The sequence below is a fragment of the Falco biarmicus genome, chromosome W (genome assembly GCF_023638135.1).
Source record: "Falco biarmicus isolate bFalBia1 chromosome W, bFalBia1.pri, whole genome shotgun sequence".
Taxonomy (NCBI): domain Eukaryota; kingdom Metazoa; phylum Chordata; class Aves; order Falconiformes; family Falconidae; genus Falco; species Falco biarmicus.
In genome coordinates, this window is record NC_079310.1 from 2208279 (window position 1) to 2227333 (window position 19055).

At 41.9% G+C, this 19055-nt stretch overlaps 1 protein-coding gene across 3 annotated transcripts in view; it reads right to left on the minus strand.

Annotated features, from left to right (window-relative positions):
- The window catches only part of LOC130142041 (transcription factor RFX3-like), a 194026-nt gene that overhangs the window by 85522 nt on the left and 89449 nt on the right, over positions 1 to 19055 (minus strand). For all 3 annotated transcript variants that reach the window (XM_056323454.1, XM_056323455.1, XM_056323456.1), the window contains exon 3: positions 9506 to 9603. In XM_056323454.1, coding sequence (XP_056179429.1) covers positions 9506 to 9603 — 98 coding nt within the window. The remainder of the gene's footprint in view (positions 1 to 9505; positions 9604 to 19055) is intronic.

Here is a 19055-nt window from a genome sequence, read left to right on the forward strand (position 1 = left end):
AGCTGCCAACTGTACCACTGCACACCTCCTGCAGGCAAGGAAACCGTCTCACTCTGCCCCAGCCTTAGTGAGAGACCCCAGGCACTCATTGTACTCTGAGAGCTGCATCTTCCCTCGGGAGTTCGGTCTGGATTGAGGCCTCTGACATTATAGGGATAGTTGCTCTGATGGCTGGAGTTGGTGCCCTGTGACACATTAACACCGTTGCTCAGGACATGGATGCTGTTCTCTGCAAAGTTTCTGGTCCCCTTCTGAGCAAAGTGCTGCATGTTAGCTGCCTCTGTTAGCTATGCTGTAAGAACCAACTCAGGAAAATATCTGCCAGTACTGCTTTGTAGAAATACCCCACCATAGGCAGTTTTCTTTTTCTCTGGATAATCAGAAAGTTACCAACAGCAGGTAGCCAAACAAATGGGAAAAATGTATTTAATTTAGTAAGGATGTAAACTGATAATTCTATTTTTATGACTTTCATCTTTTTTTTTTCTTTTCCTGATTTTCAATATTGGGGGGATGAGGAATAATCCTCAAAACCTACTCTGTCACATAACTTCCTAATAAATATTACCATAAAAGAAATTAACAGTGAGGAAAAACCTTTTTGAAAAACAAGCTCTATGTAAAATTTGGTCAGTTGAAATTTTTGTGAAAAGCTTTTAGTGGCCACAAAATGGATGAAAACCTACTGTGTAGGAAAAAGCCCAAATTCTTTGTTTAAAAAGAAGTCAAACACTCTTTACCTGAGTCAGGAGTAACATTGATTATTATCTAATGATTCTAGCAAAAGACCAGAGCCACTGTCTTTTCTCTAATAATACAGTGTTTAGCTAGAAAGAGGGAATACTATTTATTTAGAACTTAGAATTCCTCTTTCTTCATAGCTAAAGACTTTTTTTTTTCTTTTTTAAATCAGGATGACACTGAGCTGCTGCTTTCCACACATATTTTTTAAAACAGATCATCCTGTAATACAGTGGGGTGAAAAAGATCTTATGTTAGGTGTTTTACATAGCATTTGTCCAGAAAAAAATAATAATTCCTTAAAGAACTAAATATCATTGACACATTATTTACAGTATTCCTTATACTTTGACTCTTATCCTGAAGGTAATAAATTAACATGAATGAATGCTTAGTTAATTAGTAAGTGCATACAAAAAATGTTTATGTAGAAGCATAAGTGGGTTAGATGATTGACAGTGCAAAAGAGTGTTTGTTCTTTGCCTGGAAACCTCAAGAAAGAAAAAGAAAGGAAAAAAAAAAAAGACAAAAAAGCCTGTTCCATGGAGCTCATACAGAAGTTAAGAAGTTTTATAAATCCAAATTAAATTTCAGATGAGCATCCACATTTGGGGGCAGTTACATAAACTAGTTATCACTACAAATTTGAAGAAAAGGATGCTGTGAAAAATAAAATATTTCTTTCTTTATAAGTAAATTGGCTAACTTTGCTAGCGGAAGCTCCTAATTACAGAATTAATCAATTACTCAAGTTGAAAAAGAGCATTTCTCACATTAGGTGACTTCCATTAACCATTCATTCTTACTCTACAAAACATGGTGTTTTGCCTCATAAACAAAATCCAGTCTTTACTTGCACTGTTTCTTCTTAGATGGGGGGGGACGGACAGACGGGACGACGACACACGACTCATTTAAAGATAATATGATCTCCCTTTTCTAGTTTTTTCTTCTTCATTACTGTAGCAGCACTCGTTCTTCACCACCAAGATTTCACAGCAGTAAGAGCAATCCTACCTTCTGTTAGTTAAACACATTCTTATATATTGCTTATTGATACTGTCTTTGAACACTGCACATTGCATTTTGTTCTTCGGAACTAAAATAAACAGCATGTTGGCAATGGTTTGGGGTACTTTGAGCTTACTTGAGGAAACCACAGTATTACAATAATTGCCATTTCCTGCAGGTCTTCGCTCTTTAAAAGCAAAAGCACTCAGGCAAAAACTGAAGGTGGAAAATTAATGATGGAAGCTTTCAGGAGATAGGAAACAATTGCTGCAATTACTGATGTACCTGTAGGAATGCCAAAAAGAATTTTCACTGCTGATCATAAGGTTTTTTTAAAGGGTCTTAGGTGAAGTGTCCAGTTCTGTTTGTTAAATCAGAAACTAAATAATTGTTACATAATATAGAATCAAAGAATAATTCAGCTTGGAAGGAACCTCAGGAGGTCTCTAGTCCAACCTCCTGCTCAAAGCATGGTCAATGCTGAATTCAGACCAGTTTGCTCAGGGATTTACCCACTCAGGTCTTGAAAAGATCTAAGGATGGAAACTACACAAACTTCTCTGGACAACCAGTTGCATTGCTTAACTGTCCTCCTGGGTTGCTTGTGCCCCGCTTTGTTGTCCCTCTAGCAGATATTGGGGTTGTTCAAGTCTCTCATGAGAACCAGAGCCTGCGAACATGAGGCTTATTCCAGTTGCCTGAAGACAACCTGTATTGGTTTTACATGGCAAGGTATTGGTAGAGGTGGGGGGTGCAGGGACAGCTTCTATGAGAGGACACCAGAAACTGTCCCCATGTCAGAAGGAGCCAGTTTCAGCTGGCTCCAAGATGGACCCACTGCTGGCCAAAGTCTGAGCCAATCAGAGACAGTGGTAGCACCTCTGTGATAACATATTTAAGAAAGGGTAAAGTCTGCTGCACAACAGCAGCTGGGAGAAAGGAGTGAGAATACGTGAGAGAAACAACTCTGCAGACACCAAGGTCAGTGAAGAAAGAGGGGGAGGAGGTGCTCCAGGTGCCAGAGCAGAGATTCCCCTGCAGCCCGTGGTGAAGACCATGGTGAAGCATGAAGGTCATGAAGGACTGTCTCCCGTGGGAGGGACCCCACACTGGAGCAGGGGAAAGAGCATGAGGAAGAAGGAGAAGGCAGAGACAAAACATTATGAACTGACCGCAACCCCCATTCCCCATCCCCATGCACCTCTCAGAGGGAGGAGGTAGAAGAGTTGGGAGCAAAGTTGCGCCTGGGAAAAAGGGAGGGGTGGGGAGATGGTGTTTTTAGATTTGTTCCTATTCCTCATTATCCTACTCTGTTTAATTGGCAATAAACTAATCTCCCCCAAGCCAAGTCTGTTTTGCCTGTGACAATAAATGCTGAATGATGTCCCTATCCTTATCTCGACCCATGAGCTTTTCATCACATTTTTCTCCCCCATTCTGTTGAGAAGTGATAGAGCAGCTTGGCGGGCACCTGGCAGCCAGCCACGGTCAACCCACCACAAGACTTCATCTACTTCCTCCCGATCAGGCAGTCTGTATCAGATACCCACATCATCACCCACGCTGGTATGTCATCTAATCCAGACCCTTAAGCTCTCAACTGGCTTATCATCCATCCCTAGACAAATCTCCATGCATTCCAGATCCTCTTTCATATAGAGCACTTTCTTGGCTTGTTTTCCCTAAAGATTCTGCATCCATCCATTGCAGCATCAACTTGTATGAGCCATTCCACAATATCTCTGTGATCCCTGAGGTCATAGCCCTGCAAGTGATCAGAGACATCTAATTCCTCCTATTTTCCCCCATGTTGCATGCATAAGTGTGCAGGCACTTTGGAGAGGCATCCAGTCGTACCAATTTCCCCAAAAGGGCATGAAAGCTTTCCCATAATGCTGATCTCCTGACACTTCCTTAGTTATGTGCATATGCTTGAAGTGGTCCACTTTCAACCCTGTTTTGTTGATTATGAGGTCCCTCTTGCTTACCCCACATCCTTTGCTTGCCCATCCAGTGACTATCTATGACTTCCTCACTTGACTGTTGGTCATCCCTTCCACATCATTCCTAGTGTAAAGCTCTCCTTGCCAGGTTGGCAAAGCTGTTTGTGCCCCACTTGGTCATGTGGATTCGGTCTCTCCCTAGCAGTCCTCCATCCTCAAAGAGGATCCCATGGTCATAGTGGCAGAAAGTCTAGTTGGAGGACAGTAAATAGCAGTGTACCCCAGTGATCAATACTGGGTCCAGTACTGTTCAATGTCTTCATTAGTGATCTGGATGATGGGGCAGAGCGTACCCTCAGCAAGTTGGCTGATGACACAGAACTGGGAATAGAGGCTGATACATCGCAGGGCTGTGCTGCCATCCAGAGGGACCTTGACAAGATGGAGAAATGGGCTGAGAGGAACCTCATGCAGTTCAACAAGGGGAAGTGCCAAGTCCTGCCCTTGGGGAGGAACAACCCCACGCACTGGTACATGCCAGGGGGGCCACCCATCTGGAAAGCAGCTTTGCAGAAAAGGACCTGGGGGTCCTGGTGGACACCAGGTTGAACATGAGACAGCAATGTGCCCTTGCCACAAAGAGGGCTAACGGTATCCTGGGATGCATTAGGCAAATTATTACCAGTAGGTCCAGGTAGGTGATCCTTCCCCTTTATTCAGCACCAGTTGAGTACTGTGTACCTGGAGTCCTGTGTCCACTTCTGGGCTCCCCGGTACAAGAGAGACATCGACATACTGAAAAGAGTCCAATGATGGGACATGAAGATGATTAAGGGAATGGAGCATGTCTCCTATGAAGAAAGGCTGAGAGAGCTAGGACTCTTTAGCCTAAGGAAGAGAAAGCTTGGGGTGGGAATCTTCTCAATGTATATAAATACCTGAAGGGAAGGTGCCTAGAAGATGGAGTCAGGCTCTTTTCATTGGTACCTAGTGACAGGACAAGAGGCAATGGGCACAAAAAGAAATACAGGAGGTTCCATCTGGCCATAAGGCTCTTTTACTATGAGGGTAACTGAGCACTGGAGCAGGTTGCCCAGAGAGATTGTGGAGTCTCCCTCCATAGAGATATTCAAAAGCCATCTGGACATATTCCTGGGAAACTGGCTCTAGGTGGCTCTGCTTGAGCAGGGGGTTGGACAAGATGACCTCCAGAAGTCCCTTCCAACCTCAACCATTCTGTGATTCTGTAAAAACTGAAAACCTTGCTGCCAGCACCAGTCACACCCCCAATTGTTGACCTGCAGGATCCATCCACTCATCCTCAAGCTCTTTCCCCTCACCAGTAAGATCAAGAAGAACATTAACGAGCCCCCCCTGTCCTTGTCCATTTCCCCCAGTCATATAGCCACACTTGACACTTTCCAGGTAGGTTTCCCCTTGGCAGTATCATTGGTGCCTACATGGAAGAGCAGCAGAGATGAATAACCTGAGGGCCAGAGAAGCCTTAGCAGGATTTCAACCATGTCCCACATCCAAGCCCACCTCCCTAAACAATTGGTCAGTTCAGCACGTGGGAGTCTCCATGCCCCTCAGTAGTAAGTTACTCACTACTTCATGACTCAGGTTCACCCAGCATCGATGTTTTGTTTGACAGACCTCCCAGCTCCTCATCTGCTATGAGGGCACTAATTCTATTTTGTAGTTGCAAATCTTCAGGTGGAGGGGGAGCCTTCCTCCCGATGCCAGAGGTCACAAGCTTCCACCCTCCACCATCACGGGAGTCTCCACTTCCCAACCCAATAAGCACAAACTCTCCTGCCCCTTCAGTACAGTTGGGGGTTCGGGCTCTTGAAGCTACAGGATTTCAGAGGAGAACTGGTCAATCTCTTTCTTATCATCTCTGATGCTATACAGTCTGCTGACCTCCTCCCGTAACTCCTTTACATGGCAACACAGATCCTTAACAAGCACACACCACCTGCAGGCTATAAGACTATCTTCTACTGCCCCAGCATCAGCAAAACCCCAGGCACATCCTACAGCCCGAGACCTACAGAACTGTATCCTCTTTCTGGAGCTTCACCTAGACCAAGGCCTCTGACGCTCCAGGGACAGTTGCCCTAACAGCTGCTGGAGACCATTTCCTGTAACAAACTGCTGACTGTTCATTGTGCTCTAGGCTGGCGCTTATATAGGCCACTCCTAGTATTTGCTGAAAGGGTGCTTGACTGTACCTAATCAGGAGTCAGCTGGAACAAAAGCTCAATGCCCTCTTTAATCAAGAACACCTGACAGAACCTGTTAAAACTGCTAGAGCTTGCTGGAAATCGGTCTCCTGTAGCTAGGAAGATGCAGTTAAGGAGCACTTAAGCCTTCTAGATGCACACAAGCCCATGGGACCAGGTGGGATGCATCCAAGGGTGCTGAAGGAGCTGACTGATGTCATTGCAAGGCAACTCTCTATCATCCTCAAAAGGTCGCAGCAACTGGGGGAAGTTCACGATGACTGGGAAAAAGTCATATCACACGCTTCTTCAAGGACAACTAGGAGGATACCGGGACCTACAGGCCAGTCAGCCTCACCTCAGTCCCCAGAAAGGTTATGGAACAAATCCTCCTGAAAGCTATTTGTAAATACATGAAGGACAAGAAGGTGATTGGGAGCAGCCAACAGGGATTTACTAAGGGCAAATCATGCCTGACTAAACTCATTGCTTTCTATGACAAGGTGACTGGCACTGTGGACAAGGAGAGGCAGTGGATGTTGTATACCTTGACTGAAGAAAGGCCTTTCACACAGTCTCCCATAATCTCTGTATCACCAAACTTTTGAGATAGGGGCTGAATAAGTGAACAATAAGGTGGGTGGAAAAATTGCCTAGACTGCTGGGCTCAAGGAGTTGTCATCTGTGGTGCAAAGTCCAGCTGTGGGCCAGTAACTAGCGGGGTCTCTCAGGGATCAGTACTGGGACCAATGCTGTTTAAGGTCTTCATTAGTGACTTGGATGATGGGACAGAATGCATTCTCAGCAAGTTTGCAGATGACACCAAATGGGAGGGGGTGTGTGTGTGCTCTATATGCTGGAGGTCAGAGGGACCTGGAAAGGCCAGAGAAACGGACTGATGGGATCCTCATGAAGTTTAACATGGACAAATGCCATATCTTGCATCTGGGAAGGAATAATCCCATGCAGCAATATAGACTGGGGGGGGGGGCTGACTCTCTACAGAGCAACTTTGCAGAGAAGAACCTGAGGATCCTGGTGGAAAGCAAGCTGAATATAAGCCAGCAGCATTTTGACTGTTAGATTTGTGTGTCTGTCACTGTGCTTTCTTCTTTCCATCCACTGGTCCTTGCAGAAAAGTGGACAAATGCATCCTGGGCTGTGTTACCAAGAGTGTAGCCAGCAGGCTGAGGGAAGTGATCCTTACCCTCTGTTTAGCACAGGTGAGACTGTATCTGGAGTCCTGTGTCCAGTTTTGGGCTCCCTGGTACAAGAGAGATGTGGACAGACTGGAACAAGTCCAGCAGAGGACCACAAAGATGTTCAGGGGGCTGGAGAACATAACATATGAGGAGAGGCTGAGAGAACTAGGCCTGTTCGGCTTGGAGAAGATAAGGTTCAGGGGATACCTTTTTGCTCTCTACAACTACCTGATGGGAGGATACAGAGAAGACAGAGCCAGACGCTTCTCAGAGGTGCACAACAATAGGACAGGAAGAAATGAATGCAAGTTGTAATATGGGAAGTTCTGGTTAGGTATTAGGAAAACACTTTTTTTCCATGAGGGTGGTCAAATACAGGAACAGAAAGGGTGTGGAACCTCTATCCTTGGAGGTGTACACGACTTGATGGGACAAGTCCTTGAGCAACCTGATCTAATTAGACCTGCTTTGAGCAGAGGGTTAGACTAGATCACCTCCGGAGTTACCTTACAACCTAAATTTTTCTATGATAAATTATCAACTATACTAAAATACAGTTTACAGATGGATGAAATAGCACTACAAGTTATGTTGTGTCAGCCAGCTCCTCCTTCCATCTCCTTTTAAGGTACTATCTATAAATGAAATCATTAGCAGTTATATCAGGAAAATCATATAGGCATCATCTCCTGTACGGAGGCAACTTTTCTGGTCAGTGTTTTTATTTTGGTTTGGTTTTTAAAGTTCTTTTTCCCAGGCAACCACGCATTTTGGCTCTTTGTTAGATTTGTATGTCTGCCACCATACTTTCTTCTTTCCACCCACTGGTACTTGGCTCTTGCCTTTCCAGTCACTTTCATGAGCTCTTTATCTAAGACCAGAACCCTTTCCTGCTTACTGGATCATAGTTAACCAGCCAACTCATGTTTTCCTTTCCTCCTCACTGACTGGCCCTAGTTGCTGTTTTCACGTGTAAATGAATTCTGGGAGGGCTTGAGGGTTCTGTTGGAATCAGGCTAGCACATGGCTATAAAAGGAGAATGAAAGAATATCCATGTTAATAGTCATAGAACATTTTCCATTCCCACCGCAGGTTTAGTACTTGCTCCTTTCAATGCTTTAATAGGATAGCTTCCTTCAACCTTATATCCTAGCCCTGTATATGGAATAGAATAGACTTTTTGTTCATAGATTAGGCACTAGAACCCAGAGTTGACATAATTAATAGCAGAAGCAACAGCTGCAAAGAGATGCCCCATTTAGGACCACTTGGAGCACATCCATTGGTCTTTGGAGCATTTAACATATAAATAGGGTAAAACAAACATAATCCTCTGCTTAATATATTTGAGCTATAAACTCAGGCAAAATTTCATGAGCGGCAATAAACCACACGCTCCCAACATCACTGCTTGGTTTCATGTCCATAATTGAAAGAGTAGAAGTACTAGAGCGTTTAAAAGAAAAGCTTACACAAGGGTGGATGAAGAAATATATTTTCTTCTGTCTCAACAGTTCAGTGTCTTTGGCCGACATTTTTCAAAAACAAGTTAGCCTGATAAGGCATCCTACATAGAAATTTTCAGTCTCTGATTACAGTTTAACAATGTTATGAGCGACTTTCAGTTTTTACAGTATCTTAAACAAGGACACATTGGCACATTGGTCATTGTTAATAATAAGCACATCTTAACAGACCCATTTAAGACAGAAGATTGATTAGATAAGAGCAAAGAAAATCAGCAAATTTTGCAAAAAGCCTTGAAGGTTGGCTTTCCAGTGCCATGAACAGTATTCCACAGAGAATGATACAAACCAAGGTAAACAAAGCACGTGAAACAGAATATTCTAAGAGACAAGCAAAAAGACATATTCTCATTCCTCTCCCTTCCTTCCTTTGGAAAGAAATTAAATATGTATCCATTACACTAAACAGTAAAGAAGTTACATAATTGTTTTCTGTAAGTAATGACTGCAGCTGCCTCAGCAATTGCCAGTAGAATTTCAACCAGAAGAACAGGAGGCCCACACAAAGACTTCTTTATTACACAGATGATCATATTATAACAAATTTAGATAATCCTTCCTATCAGCATAACTTAAAACTTGTCCATAAACTTAAGTTTTTTCCCCAAACAACAAAATGCTTCACACTATGTTCAACTGTAACAATTACCTGAATTCATTTTAGATTAATTCAAGTGGTGTGAATTCAACTTGGCTTTGCCCAAATAATGATTTAATAAGACAAAAAATAAAGTTTTTGTTTAAACATTTTTCTTTGCTACTTAAAATACAGTAGTCCATATGATGTCTTTAAAAGAATGTGCATTTAACTTCTTATTTTAGTAATCATTCTAATTTTGATCAATAACCAACTTACATTGTTCCATTTGTGTAGACTGTGTCACTTCCCTCCACATACTGAACTTGGGCTGGGTAGACATGCTGTACCTGTTGCACAGTCTGTACTTGCTGTACCTGTAAACAAGAACACCAGAAATATAGGATAGTTTACCTTATAAAAAGAATGACTAGTGCTTTAGTGCATCTAATGGTTTCTAAACAATACTCTCAGTCACGGGACATCCCTGTTCTCACAATTACTAAATAACACAAAATGTAATTTTGTGCTGCATGTCTGTAATACGCTATGTGGAGTACTAACATTGGAGATGCATTCCCTTGAGCGTATGGGTACTTTCAATGCCAAAGACAGAACAATCTGGAAAGCACAAGAATAAGAACTATATGCTTCACACCAAGCTTAGGAACTATATTTAGTAAGGAAGAAAACTTCTTTTGGTCATCTATATGCTTCTTTTATGTGGTTTGGTTTTTTTTTTTAACTCCAATTTAACTATATATAATATAAGCCACTAAATTACAACTTACATGTGCTGTTAACAGGGTGTGAACCTTTGACCTGTCAGAGTAGGTCCTAAAAAAATTCAGTGTAATCCCAGAAGAGTCTGGTTCTCATGCATGTGATGTATCATCTAAGTGAGCTCTTTAAGGACATTCTAGTTTGAACACCTTCATCATCCTCACTACATTCTATAAAATTCCTATTCCTCCTTTTCCACTATTAATTCATATACTTTGAAATGAGATTCTGAACTTCATTATTAATGTAATGGTTTTGGCTGGAATATAGTTAAATTTCTTCATAGTAGCTTGTATGGGGCTATATTTTGGATCTGTGCTGAAAACAGTTTTGATAACACAGGGGTATTTTAGTTATTGCTGAGCAGTGCTTACACAGCATCAACACTTTTTCTGCTTCTCACATTGCCCTGCCAGTGAGTAGGCTGGGGGCGCACAAGAAGTTGGGAGGGAACACAACCCAGACAGCTGACCCCAACTGACCAAAGGGATATTCCATACCATATGACATTGTTATGGTTTAACCTCAGCCCACAAGTAAGTAGCTCACTCACTCCTCCCATACCCCAGTGGGATGGGGAGGAAAAATCAGGAAAAAGGTAAAACTCAAGGATTGGGATAAGAACAATTTAATGATTAAAATAAAATATGAGGGGAAAAAACAAAAGAACAATAATAATAACAACAATTCTAATGAAAAGGAGGGAGAAGGGGAGAGGAATAAAATCCAAAGGGAAGGAGGAAAAAACCAAGTGATGCACAATACAATTGCTCACCACCTGCTGACTGACGCCCAGTCAGTCCCTGAACAGCAATCAGCAGGCCCTGGCCCACTCCCTCCAGTTTATATACTGAGCATGATGTCCTATGGTATATAATATCCCTTTGGCTAGTTTGGGTCACCTGTCCTGGCATTGTCCCCTACCAATTTCTAGTGCCCCTCCAGCCCTCTGGCTGGCAGGGCCTGAGAAACTGAAAAGTCCTTGACTTAGTATAAACATTACCCAGCAACAACTAAAAATCATCAGTATGTTATCAACATTACTCTCACACCAAATCCAAAACACAGCACTGCACTAGCTACTGAGAAGAAAATTAACTCTATCCCAGCTGAAACCAGTTTCAGCAACAAAACTAGGGGGAAGGTTGGCAGGGAGGCTGATGCTCGGGGACTGACTAGGCATCAATCGATTGGTGGTAAGCAATTGTTTTAATTTGCGTCACTTATCTTTCTTGGGTATTATTTTTCTCTCTTTGGGTTTTTTTTCCTCTTTTCCTTACATATTATTATTATCATTATTAACATTGTTTTTTAAATTAATAAACGGTTTTATCTCGATCCACGCGTTTTCTCGCTTTTGCCCTTGCAGTTCTCTCCCCCATCCCACCAGGGGGTGGTCGTGTGAGCGGCTGTGTGGTGTTTAGTTGCCATCTGGGGTTAAACCACACCTAAGGAAAAAATTATATGAAAACCTTTAATTCTGAAAAAAACCCACATTACTTTGAATAGACTGTTCAAGCGTGACAGAAAACCAGATGTTTCTGTCAGTCAGCAGTAATGAGATGTACTCTTTTTGATGGTTAAATAGAAAAATCAGCAGTTTGCTGATTTTCCATGTGAACCGTTACAGAAATTTACATTGGCCTGTCATTCCTTAACAGTGTTCCTGAACTATAATTTCCCAAATTCAAAAAATACATCCCTTATCATTAAGGCAAGATAAAACTATGTACAGCATTTTGATTTTAGATAAAAAAGTGTTTGCATTAAAAGTACTAATAAGGTTAAGAGAAAAATACCAGGGTAAAATAAGTAAGGATTTATAAATCCCATTTAAAATAAAAAAAAATATATAATAAAGTACAGCGCCTAAAAAAAAAAAAAAAGAAAAAAAAAAAAGAGTTGGATATGCAAAACCTTTCTGTTCTCAGATAAAAAAAACCTAATACTTTTGAAAAGCAGCATATGCTGTAATGTTGATATTTAGGTAAATGACTGATATGAGTTCGTGACTGTTTTTATGTGTTAAATCTCATTCTGCATTAAGCTCTAATTTTGATTAGCAAAAGTGTGTATGTCCAGTTTAATGATACAGTTATTTCTGAATGCTATGGTCATAGTCTCTGCTGAATAGGAGGATTTTCGTGTAACTTTTGATGAATGGATACACCTTCTAAAATTGATTAGACACTTGTTTTTAATTTTACTCTTTCAATTCTTCTGTATTACATGACATAAACCATAAGGTCAGTGAGATGAATTTTAAATCCTTGTAAAGCTTGCTACCTCATGTTTAAGAGTGCATGTTAAAACAGGAATGATACATGAGTAGAAAATATTTGAGGAAACATAAGACTAAGAAAAATTCTGCAGGATGTTAAATGGCATTTAATTATGCTCCTCACATTTGGCCTTACTGTTGCTACATTTTACTTGCACATGTATAGGTTTCTCCCTTCACCATTCAAGGTGCTAAAAATGACAATTGCTGCATTGCTTGAAAACACCTGTGAAACCACTACCACTAAACTCAGAAGGGAGTCTTAGTTTTTCATTAAGGACTTTTTTTTTTTTTCATTTGAAGTACCATATCAGACTTTCACGAAAGCCAGTTATATTGTCAGTATGCAACGAAAAGATTCATTTTACCAGAAAATAGTTTAGACATTGAGAAATTATTCCCCCCATAACTACAGGAAAGGATTTAAAAAAATAAATTATTTTAAATTTATTTTAGTCTACTCCTAAAGCATGTGTACATAAATTCAAATTTCAAATTTAAGCAAATATATAATATATACAATTAATTTTTCAGAGCAAATTCTTCATCAAAGACATTGTTATAATGCCTGATAACCCTTTCTTTTCCTACAGTGGAAAAACACCTATCTGACCCACATTCTTCATCACATTTGCTAGTGGTATACTAGATTCACATTTTTATTCTTCCTCTTCCTTATCCTACACGTTCAATTCCTTTAAAATTCCTGACCTTTTCTCAGCATTTTCATCATCTATCCTTTTCTCTCTAAACCAGTATCTCCTTCATATCCTGTCTCAATCACTGCAGGATCATCTGCATCAGCTTTCAGAACATCACCTTTTCTGTCTATACAAAATATTGCAGCAAACTCCTCTTCCTTGGCCAGACTGATCCCCTAACTTTCCTTTCTGAAACCTTACATGACTTCAACTTTCAAAATAAGACTCAACTGAAAAAATACCATCTAATATATTCACAAAATAGTCAAAATACAGATGAAATAGTGAAACAGTACTAGAAATTGTAACACTGAAAGTAATATCTTATTGAAAATATATGCTGATATAAAATAGATTTAGTTTTTAAAAGTTTTAAGCAAATCTTAAAAAGAATTAATTACACTAAGCCTCCTAGAAGGCTTAATTAAGTACAAACATCACAGAAGCTTCATTTACAAAGTTAGTATAGTATTACAAAGACCTTATCCTAATGGGCCCTGATAGGATGCACCCATGAGTGCTGAGGGAACTGTCTGATGTCATTGTGAAGCCAATCAATAATCTTTGAATGATCATGGTGATTAGGAGATGTGCTCAAGGATTGGAGTGTAGGGGAACAAAGACAGTGGGTTGATTGACATTGATAATATGCAGCTGTGGCCTTGCTTTGAGGATGTGCAGCTGTGATCCTACAGCAAAGTGGTTAAATAGCTCCCAGGCATATAGTATGAAAACCTGGATGAAGCAGAGATAAGGAGTAGTGTGGTCTGGCCTCTGGAGGATAGAGAAACAGTATAGATAGTAGAGTTTGACCAATGGTAAAGCTTTTTGCTGCTTACTATTTTTCTTGTGTTGTGTTATTTCCTGACTGCTGTAACTCAATCACAAGAATTGGTACCCCGTGTGAGGCAAGCTGATTTTGACACTTGAAGTTTATATGAGACTGCAGGTAATGAGTGGTGACAGTGATGCCCAATGTAGCTGAGACAGGCAGGGAGAGCCTGTGATCCAGATCACGTAACAGATGCTGGGAGAGGTGAGCTGTTGGGGACAAATTGTTACGGATTCACATGTGTTCTTGAGCAATAGCAAAAGCCTTTGAAGAGCCTTGTAACTTTGTAGATGAAAACACACAAGTACAAAAGGTCATTGGAGGAAAGCCCATGGTGGTCATAATCTTCTTTAAGGAAAAAGACCAATGTTTGGTGTGATCTACAGAATAAAGGTGTGAAAGTTGACTTTAGCACATAGAAAAAACAGAGTTATGCCTTTGAGTGGGCTGAGGAGTGCTGAAGGGAGTCACCTTAATTGAGCAAATTCTGTCTGGCCTGCATTATAATTGTGTGGTAATTAGAGAGCCAGGAGCCATGTCATATTTCAAAGAGTGAGAACCCTTTTTTTGCTGCTAGTGTGAAACAAGACTTTAAGTATCTAATCAGGCTGGAAAAACAGTAAGAAAATAGTAATACAGGCAAGACCTATAGCCAAGTGACCATAGATGGAATTGTAATAGCTGTTTATAAAGCTGACGTGCACTTATCCTGTTGATGTTGTGGTAAATGCATCTAATGAGGATTTAAAACACATCGGTGGCCTTGCTGAGGCACTGTTAAAAGTGGCCAGTCCAGAACTGCCACAAAAGTGTGGCGAGCTGGTGAGGAAGAATAGGAGTTTGCAGCCTGGGTGCGTGGTTATCACAGGTCCTGGGAAACTCCCATGCAAGAACATCATTAATGCTGTTGGTCCCAGGTGGAGGAAAGGTGAAGCAAAGAAGTGTGTGTTCTTGTTAAGAAAAAGAGTGAAGAAAAGTTTACAACTAGCTGAAACATACATTCATCGCTCCATAGCTCTACCTGCTATAGGTGAAGGGATTTTTGGCTTCCTATGGGAGCTGTGTATGTATTTGATTGTATCCTCCATTAAGGAGACCTTGGAAGAATCCATGGGGGACAGCAGCTTGAAGGAGGTTCATTTTGTGGATGTCACACAGGACCAAGTGCAGAAATAGGCAACTCTGACAATGATTCCATTGATACTGATAAACCTTTTGATCTAGGTCCTATAGATCCAGAAAAGGAACTAGACCTTTCCCTCTCCCCCCCTCGATGACTTGATTGTATTTTTGGGGAGGGTGAAAGGGGGTCTGGGGGATCAGTGGCAAGAATGCAAGTGGGAAGCACTTAAGTGAGGAGATTTGGGAGCTGCAATGGCATGACCAGTATTTTATTGGCCAAATCAACCTCCAGAGTGGCAGCCTGTGCAATACGAGGCTGTTAAAGAGTTAAGAAAAGCAGTGTGGGAAGGGGGGTCCCTCAAACGGGTCAGAGAGTCAGTGGGTAATGGAGAAATTGTCAACATTGGGATAGAACAAGTGTAAAAATATGACAGATTGTGCCCAGTGGTGGGATGTCTGGGATGATAGTTTGTCAGTCCTCTGGAACCCCAAGAACTTGATATTCTAGGGACTTTAGGGGTGGAATCCTGTGTGTTTAACTCCACACCTGACAATCCTTTGAGGAGAAATGAATCAAACTGGTGTGCATCTGTAGCGTGTAATTGTACACAACCCGCTCCAGATGTGGCCCTGCCTAGGCAATTACTGAAAAGTTTATTTCTAATTTGTGGAGATGGGGCTTGGCCAGGGCTACCCAGCAGGAAAGTGGGAGGACCATATACCATAGGCAAATTAAGTTTGGTAGCATCTTCACAGAACATTATATTAAACAATAATAATTTATTGCTAGCACATGGTCATGGCTGTCAAGATTTTGATGGTATGTGTTGCATGGATTTAAAAAACAAATTCAAAATCAATTCACAGATATATCAAGGAAATAATGGAAGCAACACAGGAATTACAGGAGAGTCGTGGGTTTCTAGATGATCAGTTAAGTCACTTGGGGTTAGGGTCTTGCCTCACAGGATTGAGTTGTGACTCATGGGACTGTTTGTAATCTGTGTCATCTTGCTCATGATACAGTGTTTGTTTTCTTGTTTGCAAAAGGCCCTGCGACATGATAAACACTGCCTTTTTGGTTGAAAAACAAAAAGCGGGATATGAGGGTTTAGACTGGGCTGCTGGTGGCTCAGGCTTTAACGATGGGATAGAGCTGTGTCTTCAAAGAGAGCGAGCCGCAACCTTGACTGAGTGAACTTGGAGACAAGAAGGAAGAGAGAGAGAAAATAGGATATGAAGCAAATTAGAGCAGGATGTGGGGTGATACGTCAGCTGCTGGCAGAGAACATGAAACCCACGCATCTTAGCCAATCAATGCCAATCAATAGTTGTTGCTGAGCATGCTAGCTGTAAGGATAACCAATCAGAGAAGCTGGGAAAAGGGTATATAAACCTGGAGAAACAAATAAAGGTGCACTGCTTTGCTGCGTTTAATTGCCAATGAAGATTGCAAGTGGGCATTATAAACCTTTCGCAATTGCAACCCCACCACATGTCAAATGTTTGTAATGCAGAAGTAACCTTTTGGAAAAAAAAAGGGGGGGGGGGGGGGATTGTAGAGGAATGAAGACAGTGGGTTGCTTGACATTGATAATATGCAGCTGTGGCCTTGCTTTGAAGGACGTGCAGCTGTGATCCTACAACAAAGTGGTTAAATAGCTCTGAGGCATGTAGGACAAAAACCTGGATGAAGCAGAGATAAGGAGTAGTGTGGTCTGGCCTCTGGAGGATGGGGAAACAGCATGGACCAATGGTAAAGCTTTTTGCTGCTTACTATTTTACTTGTGTTGTGTTACTTCCTGACCGCTGTAACTCAATCGCAACATTGGAGGGAAGCAAGTATCTGCAGGAGCGGGCTGGAAACTAGGACCATGCATGGCAATCAGTTAGCTGAGGGGAATTTGCTCGAGCTTGTCTAGACAACAATTAACATGATGAGACTTGTTTACAGAGCACAGGGGAGTGGGAGACGGATGGCGCCAAGGAAAGGTAACACCTTGCTGTTAATTGCTGGTAGTTAACCACCAATCGGGGATTGCCTAGTATGCAATGCTTAGCTTCAAGAACCAATCTGTTTAAAACGCGCAGCTTCTGAAAGTGTATAAAAACTCGTGCTTCTGTACAATAAATTGACATTTGCCTGCATCAAGCTGCGTCCCGTCTCTTCATTTGCCGCAAATTGGTGACCCCGACGTGATGCGTTTAAGGATCTGACGTGAAGGGCTCTCGAATCGCCTATCTGAGCGACATGCAGCGAATCCCACAGAACTTTGAATGATCTGCTGAAAGGAAGCAGGAGCCGGCCTGAAATCCCTCCGGAGTTGAGAGGTGAGCTGTGGGAAATCCGTAACTGGGAATCAGGCTTCGTCCCCAGAAAGAGACGTATATGGACTTATGAAGGGTCAGATCAGAGTCCGTGCCTCAATCTCCTCAAATGGTGACCCCTATGGTGGTGTTCCGAAGCCTTGGAAGAATAAGGACGGAACTGGTCGATAAAAAAGACAGCTCGTGGAAGAGGGCTGCGTTCCGGAGGAGATGTCTTGGCTGAACGGTCGTCTTGCTGTCTGGACCAGGCGGACTACCTAAACCCCGAGGATAACACCTGTATGCATCGAGACAGGTGAGCAGCCAAGAAACTTTAGAGACTTTGAAAGAATGAAAGTGTGTACATACAGCAGCCAATTGTATGATGCTGCCGCGGAGGGGAACTCCGTGTCGGGAACGCATTTAACATCTTGGTGGCAAATTCTGACTCCTCTTTGCCAAGTGTGGACTAATTCTACTAACGGTGCTAAACCAGAGGAAGCTGTAAATTCCACCGACAGCGCGACTCTTCTCAAGACACCGTCAGTGATGGCGATTCCATCCACATCTCCTCTGCCCCCAAAGCTTCTGTCACTGATTGCAGCGACCCTCACAACACAGGACCAAGCACGGGAACAGGACAACTCGGACAATGATTTTATTGACACTGATAAACCTTTTGATCCAGGTCCTATAGATCTGGAAAAGGAGCTAGACCTTTCCCCCACCCCCTCATCTCTCCGGATGCATTGATTGTATTTTGGGGGAGGGTGAAAGGGGGTCTGAGGGATTGGTGGCAGGAATGCAAGTGGGAAACACTTAAGTGATGGGTTTTGGGAGTCGCTAGGGCATGTTCAGTATTTTGTCAGACAAATCAACCTGCAGAGTGGCAGCCTGTGCAATACGAGGCTGTTAAAGGGTTAAGGAAAGCAGTGCGGGAAGGGGGGATTCATAGCACATTTGCTATGTCCCTTCTTGAAGTGATGGCAGAGCCTTACACACTCACACTGCATGACTGGAAGTCATTGCTTTGTATGGTACTAACTGATACAGTATATGATGTGGTTATTTGATTTTTGTGAGCTATGTGTAGTGGCCTTGACTGAAAACCTTAATCGGGGAATTGCTGTTAACTATGAGCAGTTAGCTGGAGCAATTAACTGTGCCGATTCTGTGACTCAGGCAAGGTATCCCAGGGACAACTGTTTGCAAATGAATGAGATGGCTATTAAGGCAGTCAGGATGCGGGAGTCTTGCCACAGTCTTGCAGGGTCCTAGAGAGTCACTAACTTTAATACTAACTTGATTGATTGGCTTCAGAATATTTTGCAACAAGTCGAACATCAGGAAGCTCAAGGGTTGCTTTTAAAACAACTAGCTGTGATAATGCCAATGAAAATTGTAAACGGGCAACTTTCACAATCGCAACCCCAACATGTGTCAAAAGATTGTAACGCAGAACTCACAGCAGACTGTAATTCTCAGGCTGAGTTCTGGAATGCAGCATAACAGATTTTTGCTTCTCTAATCTCTTCTGTAAGAATAGTACACGCTCTTAACTTGCTTAGTAAATTAGGCTGCTAGCTTGCTAAACAAAGTAATACTACAAATACTATATTTTTTTCTGGCTTATTAACAGATGTTGATTCTGTCCATCATATGTTGCTACAGAACCAAGTTGCTATTGATTTTTATTATTAGCACAGGGACACAAGTGTGAAGACTTTGATAGGATGTGTTACGTGAATCTGAGTGACCACTGTGAATTAATTTACAAAAGTATACAAAACTCAAAAGCCTTAA